At 47.3% G+C, this 12,990-nt stretch overlaps 2 protein-coding genes across 6 annotated transcripts in view; one reads left to right on the top strand and one right to left on the bottom strand.

Annotated features, from left to right (window-relative positions):
• Positions 1–12,990, top strand: part of CCNI2 (cyclin I family member 2) — a 148,261-nt gene that overhangs the window by 114,107 nt on the left and 21,164 nt on the right. The window lies entirely within an intron of this gene.
• Positions 190–12,990, bottom strand: part of SEPTIN8 (septin 8) — a 362,068-nt gene continuing 349,267 nt past the window's right edge. For all 5 annotated transcript variants that reach the window (XM_063928173.1, XM_063928171.1, XM_063928176.1 and 2 more), the window contains one exon: positions 190–1,073. In XM_063928173.1, coding sequence (XP_063784243.1) covers positions 908–1,073 — 166 coding nt within the window. In that variant the 3' untranslated portion in view covers positions 190–907. The remainder of the gene's footprint in view (positions 1,074–12,990) is intronic.

Here is a 12,990-nt window from a genome sequence, read left to right as displayed (position 1 = left end):
TTCTGAAAATTGTCAGTTTGTAGATATTTTATTTTAGAATAAATTCTACAATCTATCATTTCACAACTTGTGACTGCTCATAATGTGGGGTATTTTTCAACGGAGTACCTGCAGAATTTGTTTTTAATTTAATATTTTAGTCTGTTTAATAATTAGAAATGCTTAGGTTTCCCCCCCCCCCCCCTCCCCCCCTAGATCTGTCATAGATGATATCTGACATTTATATCAATGACCTATAAATCAATTGGAACAGTGAGACTTCATGACACTGCATCGATGTGCACACCTCTGCACCTGCTAGATACTGTAGTGTTCTCTGTTTCATCCTGAATATGTCACAGCTATTGTTAAGCAGATTACGCCCACAAGTGATAATACACATTGTCAGGATATGTCACAAGTAAACAGAAATTGCATCAGCATTTTCTGCAGTGTCTCAAATCTGATACAACAGTTTTAAATTAGATTTATTATTATTTTTGTTTTTTTTAACCACGACTCCATTGATAAATGTCCCTCATTGTGCAATGCTCCCCTTGTTACATCTGCAGGACAAGTATATTCTTTTTTTGGTCTAGGAATCTGGATAATTAATGGAATATTTGGAGCAGGAGCAAGGATGACTTAAGTAGCCAAGGGGCAAAACACACACAAATTATTGTAATGTGTTCAGAGAACACATTGTTACATTCAGTAGAAGCTTGTTAGTCCGATGGATAATGACGGCATGTAAAGAAATGGCCACATTTCGGCCTTCCCGATGTGAATTGCATTTTGTTTTTACGACGCTTGGTCAACGTACGTGGAAGATGGAGACAATTGACCTAGACATGTAGACATTGTTTCTCTTCCTGCAGTTCCACGCCATGGTGATGTCCAGCTGGCCTCATCTCTTCGGTGGCCTCTCTCAGATGAATCCTTCTCTCCATGTTGCACTCTTGATTAAGCAGCTACAGCACTGCATGGCATGCCACCAGTTGTTGCAGTTCAGAGGCTCCACATTGGCCTTGGCTATAATCGCCTTGGAGCTGGAGAGGATGACAGCTGACTGGTTCCCTGTTATGACTGATCTGCTGAAGAAAGCAAAAGTAGGCATAAATAAGTCGTTCTATGTACACACTTGTTTGGGATGGTGGGGGGAGGTCAATGGAGTGTTGAGTTTTAAATACATCTAACCCCCGAAGGCTAATTGTTTTGTGAGGAAGAGAGTTGCACAGCAGGAGTGAGCCACTTACATGAGACGTCTTTTTCTACTCCCCATATATGATACACCCAGATATCACTGCTGTTACTTTCTGGCATTCTCAGTTATGGCTCTGTGTCACTCACCAGGATCTCAGTCCTTGTTCTTTGCTGGGTGTTTTTTTGTGTCATTCTAAGAGTCTTCCTCTCTAATTCTGTGGCAGCAGTGTGTCATCTTGTAACGTCAGTCTGCTCAGGAATCTTCTACGAGCAGTGAGAGAGATGTATCAAACCGTCTTGAGTGTGAAGAAATTTCCCAAAGCAACTAACCAGCTTCTACCTACCTTTTTATATAATGCACTTGATAAATGCTAGCTAGAAGCTAAAAGCTATGGACAACTTCTCCACTTCTTAGAAGGGTTGATACATTTCCACAGTGGTCATTATTGCGCTATCCAATTATAGCCTCCTCCCCCTTTCCCCCCCCCACCCAAAATAACCCTTATTTTCGCGAGAGCACATGAGATCCAGGATAAGTTCCTTATGTCAAGTGTTATTGCAGCTCTGAGGGCTGGTTATGGGGGATTGTGCTTTGCATTCCATAATCCCCAGTAAGTGCTTGGTATCATGGCTAATTGAATGAATAGCCTTCGGTGAATCAATTAGCTGCAGTAAATTTACGCAGCTAATTCGATGCCGCCTATGGGGCCTAATTCAGACCTGATCGCAGTAGCAAATTTGTTAAGCAGATATAACATGTGCAGAGAGAGTTAGATTTGGGTAGGTTAGATTGTTTCTGTGCAGGGTAAATACTGGCTGCTTTAATTTTACACTGCAATTTAGATTTCAGTTTGAACACACCCCACCCAAATCTAACTCTCTCTGCACATGTTATATCTGCCCCCCTGCAGTGCACATGGTTTTGCCCAACTGCAAACAAATTTGCTGCTGCAATCAACTCTGAATTACCCCCCTTTGGGGGTAATTCCAAGTTGATGGCAGCAGGATTTTTTTTAGCAGTTGGGCAAAACCATGTGCACTGCAGGGGAGGCAGATATAACATGTGCAGAGAGAGTTAGATTTGGGTGGGTTATTTTATTTCTGTGCAGGGTAAATACTGGCTGCTTTATTTTTACACTGCAAATTAGATTGCAGATTGAACACACCACACCCAAATCTAATGCTCTATGCACATGTTATATTTGCCTCCCCTGCACTGCACATGGTTTTGCCCAACTGCTAAAAAAAAATCCTGCTGCGATCAACTTGGAATTACCCCCTTTGTCTCTAACTGCAGCGGCAGATTCAGTGTGAAAGCTACTGCTGTATAGTTACTTTGTGCTTCTGCTACAGTCTATTCACCATTGGGTCTTTATCTAAATGTGTGAAGCCAAATGGAGAGCTAAAGAGTGGTTGAAGAAGAAAGCGGCATCGCTGGTGTAACAATATACACTGTGTAAGACCCAAATGAGTTGGTAATATATAAACCATAACTTGAGGCACAATATTTATTTAAAATCTGTTAGCTAGTAGAAATGTTAACGGTTGTAGACACAGGGTTTAAAATAAAAATAGTAAAGGCCATTAAACACTATCTGGAGTTTTTCTTACTCATTCAGAGTCAGGTTAAAAGTAACCTGGGTCTTATACAGAAACAACAAACCCGTGTTGGTTTTGTTTTTCCTTTTAGATCCTGTAGTGACATGGGAACATTGGTTTATAATGAAGAAACTATTTTCTCTTACGTCCTAGAGGATGCTGGGGACTTTGTAAGGACCATGGGGTATAGACTGGCTCCGCAGGAGATAGGGCACCTAAAAAGAACTTTGACTATGGGTGTGCACTGGCTCCTCCCTCTATGCCCCTCCTCCAGACCTCAGTTAGATTCTGTGCCCAGAGGAGAAAGGGTACACTGCAGAGAGCTCTCCAGAGTTTTCTGTTTTAAAAGAATTTTGTTAGGTTTTTTATTTTCAGGGAGTCCTGTTGGCAACAGGCTCCCTGCATCGTGGGACTGAGGAGAGAGAAGCAGGGCTGGCTTTACGGTTGGGCTCTGTTTCTAGGCTACTGGACACCATTAGCTCCAGAGGGTGACACAGGTCTCACCTGGGGTTCGTCCCGGAGCCGCGCCGCCGTCCTCCTCACAGATGCCGAAGATAGAAGCCTGGTGAGTATGAGAAGGCAGAAGACATCAGGCGGCAGAAAACATCAGATCTTCATGAGGTAAGGGCCATTGCTCCCACTATACACACACAGAGCAGCACTGAAGGGTGCAGGGCGCTGGGGGGGGGGGGGGTGCCCTGGGCAGCAATATTCCTCACTTCTGGGCATGTTAAGATGGATTAGGCTGCGGAGGCAGTAAATCCAAGGATCCCCCGCCATTTTAATTTAAAAAAAAAGCACTGGGACCGAAGCCCGCCGTCGGGTGGGCGGGGCTTGATCCTCAGCACTAACCAGCGCCATTTTCTCCACAGAAGCTGCATGCTGAACGCTGGCTCCCTGGTCTCTCCCCTGCTAAACTTCACAGGCTGGAAAAAAGAGGAGGGGGGCACATTGGCGACGCAGTGAGTGGGAATTGGAATATTATTATATAAAAAAGCGCTATCTGGTCATATTTTTCCACAGTGTTATTAAGCGCTGGGTGTGTGCTGGCATACTCTCTCTCTCTCTCTCTCTCTCTCCTAAGGGCCTGGTTGGGGTTTTGTCCCCTTGTAGGTTAATCCCGGTGTGTGTGGGGTATCGGTACGTGGTGTCGACATGTCTGACGCGGAAGGCTTCTCCAAGGAGGAGGTGGAGCAAATGAGTGGTGTGTCCCCGTCGGTTGTGCCGACTCCGGAATGGATGGACATGTGGCATATGTTGAATGCAAGTGTGGCATCTTTACATAAAAGGCTTGATAAGGCTGAATTAGGGGGGACATCAGGGGGTCAATCCTCGGATTGGACCGACTCACAGGGCCCGTCGGGGTCTCAAAAGCGTCCCTTAACACAAGACACTACTACCGACACGGATTCTGATTCCAGTGTCGACTATGACGAAGTAAAATTGCACCCTAGGCAATAAGGGATGTGTTGCATATTGAGGATGAACCCTCGGTCCCCGACACAAGGGTACACATGTCTAAGGGAAAGAAACAGATTATTAATTTTCCCACATCTCATGAATTAAATGAATTCTTTGGAAAAGCTTGGGAGACTCCGGAAAAGAGACCGCAGATCCCCAAAAGAATTTATATGGCATACCCCTTCCCTAAGCAGAACAGGGAGATTTGGGAATCATCCCCCACTGTGGACAAGGCCCTGACGCGCTTGTCCAAGAAAGTGGCGCTACCGTCTCCTGACACAGCGGCCCTTAAGGACCCTGCAGATCGCAGGCAAGAAACTACCTTAAAGTGTATTTATTCTCATACGGGTGCTGTGCTAAGACCGACAATTGCGTCGGCATGGGTGTGTAGCGCAATTGCAGCTTGGACAGATGAGCTGACAGATCAATTTGATAATATGGATAAGGATACTATATTCTTAACTCTAGCCCATATTAAAGACGCAGTCTTATTTATGAGGGATGCTCAAAGGGACATTGGACTGCTAGCTTCTAGGGCCAATGCCATGTCTATCTCGGCGAGAAGATCCTTATGGACTCGCCAATGGACGGGTGATGCGGATTCCAAAAAACATATGGAAGTACTACCCTATAAGGGTGAGGTATTGTTTGGGGATGGGCTGACGGACCTGATTTCCACAGCTACAGCAGGTAAATCAAATTTTTTACCATATATTCCCCAACAGCAAAAGAAAGTAACACCCTATCAGATGCAGTCCTTTCGGTCGCACAAGTCCAGAAGAGGTCGGGGATCCTCCTTCCTCGCCAGCGGTAAGGGCAGAGCCAAAAGAGCACCTGCTTCGGCAGGTGCCCAGGACCAAAAGTCCTCCCCGGCTGCTCCAAAACCCACAGCATGACGCTGGGGCTCCCCTGAGGGAGTCTGCACCGGTGGGGGCACGTCTTCGACTTTTCAGTCAGACCTGGGTCAGATCAGACCTGAATCCCTGGGTGTTGGAAATAGTTTCTCAGGGTTACAAACTGGAATTCGAGGAGGTGCCCCCGCGCCGATTTTTCAAATCTGCCCTACCAGCTTCCACATCGGAAAGGGATGTAGTGTTAGCTGCAATTCAAACGCTGTGTATACAGCAAGTGATAATCAAGGTTCCCCTGCACCAGCAGGGAAGAGGTTACTCAACCCTATTTGTGGTCCCGAAACCGGACGGTTCGGTTAGACCTATTTTGAATCTGAAGTCCCTAAACCTGTACATAAAAAGATTCAAGTTCAAAATAGAATCACTCAGAGCGATAATAGCCAACATGGAGAAGGCGGAGTTTATGGTGTCTCTGGACATAAAGGATGCGTACCTTCATGTCCCCATATATGCCCCCCATCAGGAATACCTGAGATTCGCTGTACAGGATTGTCATTACCAATTTCAGACGTTGCCGTTTGGACTTTCCACGGCCCCGAGGATTTTCACCAAGATAATGGCGGAGATGATGGTGGTCCTGCGCAAGCATGGAGTCACAATTATCCCATACTTGGACGATCTCCTGATAAAAGCGAGATCAAGAGAGAAATTGCTGAGCAGTGTGGCGCTCTCTCTGAGAGTGCTCCAGCAACACGGTTGGATTCTAAATCTACCGAAGTCACAGTTGATTCCGACAACTCGACTACCGTTCCTAGGTATGATACTGGATACGGAACAAATGAAGGTCTTCCTCCCAATAGAGATAGCCCAGGACATCCAGAACATGGTCAGAGACCTGCTAAAACCGAAAAGGGTGTCAGTTCACCAATGCACTCGAATTCTGGGAAAAATGGTGGCGGCCTACGAGGCCATTCCCTTCGGAAGGTTCCATGCAAGGACTCTTCAATGGGACCTTCTGGACAAGTGGTCCGGGTCCCATCTGCACTTACATCGGAAAATAACTCTGTCCCCAGGGGCCAGAGTGTCCCTCCTGTGGTGGTTGCAAAGTGCTCACCTGCTGGAGGGTCGCCGGTTCGGAATTCAGGACTGGATCCTGGTTGCCACGGACGCGAGCCTCCGAGGATGGGGAGCGGTCACACAGGGAAAAAATTTTCAGGGACTTTGGTCAGACCAGGAGTCCTGTCTACACATCAATGTGTTGGAACTCAGGGCCATTTACAACGGCCTTCGACAAGCGGAGAGTCTTCTTCGAAACCTACCGGTTCTGATTCAATCAGACAATGTCACAGCAGTGGCTCATGTGAACCGTCAAGGCGGGACAAGAAGCAGAGTCGCGATGGCGGAAGCCACCAGGATTCTTCGCTGGGCGGAAAATCATGTAAGCGCTCTGTCGGCTGTCTTCATTCCGGGAGTGGACAACTGGGAAGCAGACTTACTCAGCAGACACAATCTCCATCCAGGAGAGTGGGGACTTCATCAAGAAGTCTTTGCAGACATAACACGTCTTTGGGGAACTCCTCAAATAGACATGATGGCGTCACACCTCAACAAAAAGCTTCGGAGGTATTGTGCCAGGTCTCGGGACCCTCAGGCAGTGGCAGTAGACGCTCTGATAACACCGTGGGTGTTCAAATTGGTCTACGTGTTTCCTGCTCTTCCTCTCATCACAAAAGTGTTGAGGATCATAAGGCAAAGAAGAGTACAGACGATACTCATTGTCCCAGACTGGCCTGGTACTCAGATCTACAAGAGATGCTCACAGGAGATCCCTGGCTTCTTCCTCTGAGGGAAGACCTGTTGCAACAGGGGCCCTGTGTATTTCAGGACTTACCGCGGTTACGTTTGACGGCATGGCGGTTGAACGCCGAATCCTAGCGAAAAAGGGGATTCCGGAAGAGGTCATACCTACTTTAATAAAGGCTAGGAAGGAGGTGACTGTTAAGCATTATCACCGTATCTGGCGAAAGTATGTGTCTTGGTGTGAGACCAAGAATGCACCTACGGAAGATTTTCATCTGGGTCGTTTTCTCCACTTCCTACAGACAGGAGTGGATATGGGCCTGAAATTAGGCTCTGTTAAGGTACAGATTTCGGCCCTCTCGATTTTCTTTCAGAAGGAATTGGCTTCTCTTCCAGAAGTCCAGACGTTTGTAAAGGGAGTGCTACACATCCAGCCTCCTTTTGTGCCTCCAGTGGCACCGTGGGACCTCAACGTGGTGTTGCAGTTCCTAAAATCACACTGGTTTGAACCGCTTAAGAAGGTTGAGTTGAAATTTCTTACTTGGAAGGTGGTCATGTTGTTGGCCTTGGCATCAGCAAGGCGAGTATCAGAATTGGCGGCTTTGTCACACAAAAGCCCCTACTTGATTTTTCATGTGGATCGAGCTGAATTGAGGACACGTCCGTAATTTTTGCCTAAGGTGGTTTCTTCATTCCATGTGAATCAACCTATTGTGGTGCCTGTGGCTACAAGTGACCTGGAGGATTCCAGATCCCTGGACGTAGTCAGGGCCTTAAAGATTTATGTAGCCAGGACGGCTAGAATTAGGAAAACAGAGGCTCTGTTTGTCCTGTATGCGGCCAATAAGATTGGCGCACCAGCTTCGAAGCAGACTATTGCTCGCTGGATCTGTAATACGATTCAGCAGGCTCACTCAACGGCTGGATTGCCGGTACCAAATTTGGTTCAGGCCCATTCCACCATGATGGGCTCTTCTTGGGCGGCTGCCCGAGGCGTCTCTGCATTACAACTTTGCCGACTTGGTCGGGGTCAAACACTTTTGCTGAATTCTACAAGTTTGATACCCTGGCTGATGAGGACCTAGCGTTTGCTCAGTCGGTGCTGCAGAGTCATACGCACTCTCCCGCCCGATTGGATGCTTTGGTATAAACCCCATGGTCCTTACGGAGTCCCCAGCATCCTCTAGGACGTAAGAGAAAATAAGATTTTAAACCTACCGGTAAATCTATTTCTCCTAGTCCGTAGAGGATGCTGGGCGCCCGTCCCAGTGCGGAAACTCTGCAAGACTTGTATATAGTTGTTGCTTACATAAGGGTTATGTTACAGTTTGAAATCGGTCTTGGACCGTTACTGTTGTTCATACGGTTAACTGGTTATGTATGATCCAGGTTACATGGTATGATTGGTGTGGGCTGGTATGAATCTTGCCTTTGGATTTCTAAATCCTGCCTTGTATTGTCCATCTCCTCTGGGCACAGTTCTCTAACTGAGGTCTGGAGGAGGGGCATAGAGGGAGGAGCCAGTGCACACCCATAGTCAAAGTTCTTTTTAGGTGCCCTATCTCCTGCGGAGCCCGTCTATACCCCATGGTCCTTACGAAGTCCCCAGCATCCTCTACGGACTAGGAGAAATAGATTTACCGGTAGGTTTAAAATCTTATTTTCTTGTCTGCCCAATTCCTCTCACGTCAATATAACATATATGTATGTGCGTATGTATATGTGGGTGTGCATGTATATGCATGTGTGTGTATGTATATGTGTATATATGTGTGTGTATATGTATGTATGTATATATATATATATATATATATATATATATATATATATATATATATATATATATATATATATTTATTTCTCTTACGTCCTAGAGGATGCTGGGGACTCCGTAAGGACCATGGGGTGTAGACGGGCTCCGCAGGAGATATGGGCACTATAAAGAACTTTAGAATGGGTTTGCTCTGGCTCCTCCCTCTATGCCCCTCCTCCAGACCTCAGTTAGATCCTGTGCCCAGAGGAGATTGGGTGCATTACAGGAGAGCTCTCCTGAGTTTCTCTAATAAAGAATTTTGTTAGGTTTTTTATTTTCAGGGAGCACTGCTGGCAACAGGCTCCCTGCATCGTGGGACTGAGGAGAGAGAAGCAGACCTACTTAAGTGATAGGCTCTGCTTCTTAGGCTACTGGACACCATTAGCTCCAGAGGGAGTCGGAACGCAGGTCTCCCCTCGCTGTTCGTCCCGGAGCCGCGCCGCCGTTCTCCTCGCAGAGCCGGAAGATAGAAGCCGGGTGAGTATAAGAAGAAAAGAAGACTTCAAGGCGGCAGAAGACTTCAGATCTTCGCTGAGGTAAGCGCGCAGCGGTAATGCTGCGTGCCATTGCTCCCACACAATACACACACTAACGGGCACTGATGGGTGCAGGGCGCAGGGGGGGCGCCCTGGGCAGCAATAAAACCTCTATATCTGGCATTATTAGGTTGGACACTGCAGAAGCAGTAATTCTTTGAATCCCCCGCCAGTTTTGAGATACTTTGAGCGGGACCGAAGCCCGCCGCTAGAGGGGGCGGAGCTTGGTCCCTCAGCACTAACCAGCGCCATTTTCTCCACAGAGATCTGCAGAGAAGCTGGCTCCCCGGTCTCTCCCCTGCTGAACACGGTGACACAGGGCTGAAAAGAGGAGGGCGGGCACTTGTAAGGCGCAGTGAGTGTATTAACACAGTAATTAATATAAAAGCGCTATTATCTGGGAATTTATTTTCCAGTGTAAGTTGGCGCTGGGTGTGTGCTGGCATACTCTCTCTCTGTCTCTCCAAAGGGCCTTATTGGGGAACTGTCTCCTTATAACTATATCCCTGTGTGTGTGGGGGTGTCGGTACGAGTGTGTCGGCATGTCTTATGCGGAAGGCTCAGCTAAGGAGGAGGTGGAGCAGATGATTGTGGTGTCTCCGTCGGCAACGCCGACTCATGATTGGATGGACATGTGGAATGTTTTAAATGCAAATGTGACCTTATTACGTAAGAGATTGGACAAAGCAGAGTCCAGGGAAAAAGCAGGGAGTCAATCCATGGCTTCGGCTGGGTCACCGGGCCCTTCTGGGTCTCAAAAACGTCCCCTATCCCAAATAGTAGACACTGATACCGACATGGACTCTGACTCCAGTGTCGACTACGATGAAGCGAAGTTACACCCAAGGGTGGCATAAAGTATTCATTATATGATTGTTGCAATAAAAGATGTTTTGCATATCACAGATGACCCCCTCGGTCCCTGACACGAGGGTGCGCATGTATAAGGAAAAGAAACCTGAGGTAACCTTTCCCCCATCCCATGAACTTAACGAGTTATTTGAAAAAACTTGGGAAACTCCAGATAAAAAACTGCAGATTCCCAAGAGGATTCTTATGGCGTATCCTTTCCCTGCACAGGACAGGGTACGTTGGGAATCCTCACCCAGGGTGGACAAGGCTTTAACACGCCTGTCCAAGAAAGTGGCGCTACCGTCTCCGGACACGGCAGCCCTCAAGGATCCTGCTGATCGCAGACAGGAAACTACTTTAAAGTCTATTTATGCGCATACAGGTCCTTTGCTCAGACCGGCAATAGCATCGGCATGGGTGTGTAGTGCGGTGGCAGCTTGGACAGATACCTTGTCAGCTGACCTTGATACCCTAGATAGGGATACCATTTTATTGACCTTAGGCCACATTAAAGACGCAGTCTTATATATGAGGGATGCTCAAAGAGACGTTGGGCTGCTGGGTTTGAGAGCCAACGCCATGGCGATTTTCTGCTAGGCGAGCCCTGTGGACCCGCGAATGGACGGGTCATGCCGACTCAAAGAAGCATATGGAGGTTTTGCCATACAAAGGTGAAGTTTTATTTGGGGAAGGTCTCGCGGACCTGGTTGCCACAGCTACCGCGGGTAAATCTACCTTTTTGCCTTTCTCTTACGTCCTAGAGGATGCTGGGGACTCCGTAAGGACCATGGGGTATAGACGGGCTCCGCAGGAGACATGGGCACTATAAAGAACTTTAGAATGGGTGTGCACTGGCTCCTCCCTCTCTGCCCCTCCTCCAGACCTCAGTTAGATCCTGTGCCCAGAGGAGACTGGGTGCATTACAGGGAGCTCTCCTGAGTTTCTCTGAAAAAAGAATTTTGTTAGGTTTTTTATTTTCAGGGAGCACTGCTGGCAACAGGCTCCCTGCATCGTGGGACTGAGGAGAGAGAAGCAGACCTACTTAAATGATAGGCTCTGCTTCTTAGGCTACTGGACACCATTAGCTCCAGAGGGAGTCGGAACGCAGGTCTCCCCTCGCCGTTCGTCCCAGAGCCGCGCCACCGTCCTCCTCACAGAGCCGGAAGATAGAAGCCGGGTGAGTATAAGAAGAAAGAAGACTTCAAAGGCGGCAGAAGACTTCAGATCTTCTCTCAGATAACGCGCAACGGTAACGCTGCGCGCCATTGCTCCCACACGCAACACACACGGCAGGCACTGATGGGTGCAGGGCGCAGGGGGGGCGCCCTGGGCAGTAATTTTAAACCTCTAGGACTGGCTAAAATTAATATATAGGCGCTGAGGGCTGTATATAGTAAATCCCCCGCCAGTATTTAAAAAAATCGAGCGGGACCGAAGCCTGCCGCTGAGGGGCGGAGCTTGATCCCTCAGCACTAACCAGCACCATTTTCTCCACAGACACTGCAGAGAAGCTGGCTCCCCAGACTCTCCCCTGCTGAACACTGTGACAGAGGCCGGAAAAGAGGGGGGGGGGGGGGCACTTGTAAGGCGCAGTGGGTGTATTATATGCACATAATTATATAAAAACGCTATTTATCTGGGAATTGGTTTTTCCAGTGTCAGTTGGCGCTGGGTGTGTGCTGGCATACTCTCTCTCTGTCTCTCCAAAGGGGACTTATTGGGGATCTGTCTCCATATAAATATCCCTGTGTGTGGGGGGGTGTCGGTACGAGTGTATCGGCATGTCTGAAGCGGAAGGCTCTTCTAAGGGGGAGGTCGAGCAGATGATTGTGGTGTCTGATTGGTTGGACATGTGGAATGTTTTAAATGCAAATGTGACATTATTACATAAAAGGATGGACAAAGCAGAGTCCAGGGAAAAAGCAGGGAGTCAATCCATGGCTTTGACTGTGTCACAGGGCCCTTCAGGGTCTCAAAAACGTCCCCTATCCCAAATAGCAGACACTGATACCGACACGGATTCTGACTCCAGTGTCGACTACGATGATGCAAGGTTACACCCAAGGGTGGCAAAAAGTATTCATTATATGATTATTGCAATAAAAGATGTTTTGCATATCACAGATGACCCCTCTGTTCCTGACACGAGGGTACACATGTTTAAGGAAAAGAAACCTAAGGTGACATTTCCCCCATCTCATGAGCTGAACGCATTATTTGAAAAAGCTTGGGAAACTCCAGACAAAAAACTGCAGATTCCCAAAAGAATTCTTATGGCGTATCCTTTCCCGGCACAGGACAGGGTACGGTGGGAATCCACATTATATATATATATATATATATATATATATATATATATATATATATATATATATATATATATATTTATTAGTTCCAAACAGAGGGACGGCACTCATAGGATTTTGCAATAGAAAATTTGTATTCCAATAGAGAAAATTTACATCAACGTTTCGGTGGAGACCACCGTCATCAGGATGTATAACGAACAGGAGAAAAGGTGAACATGCATAAATCAGTGACTTACCACCCTTTTAAAGACCCATAATTACTGCAAGCATCAACACCTGCACGGCAGCACACGTCCGTTCGGGCAGCCGGACCCTTGTGGATGACGTCATAAATATGCACGTCTCCACTGTGTCCCATTATCTGATTACTATAGGGACAAGTTTATCCCACGAGGTTTTAGAGTCAGAAACACCCCCACTATTGGCCGGCACAGTCCAGAGTTTTGCCGCAAGTGGGTGGCAATTTTAAATAAGTGCTCCTTCGACCTTATGATACTAGTGGTCGAGGAGGCATCTAAGGAATTGATTTCTGTTAAGTCCAAAATTACAGAGTTTGAGAGAGCCAACCTCAATACGTTACAAACGGA

This window comes from Pseudophryne corroboree, chromosome 6 (assembly GCF_028390025.1).
Source record: "Pseudophryne corroboree isolate aPseCor3 chromosome 6, aPseCor3.hap2, whole genome shotgun sequence".
NCBI lineage: Eukaryota > Metazoa > Chordata > Amphibia > Anura > Myobatrachidae > Pseudophryne > Pseudophryne corroboree.
This window is presented reverse-complemented; position numbering and strand designations above follow the sequence as displayed.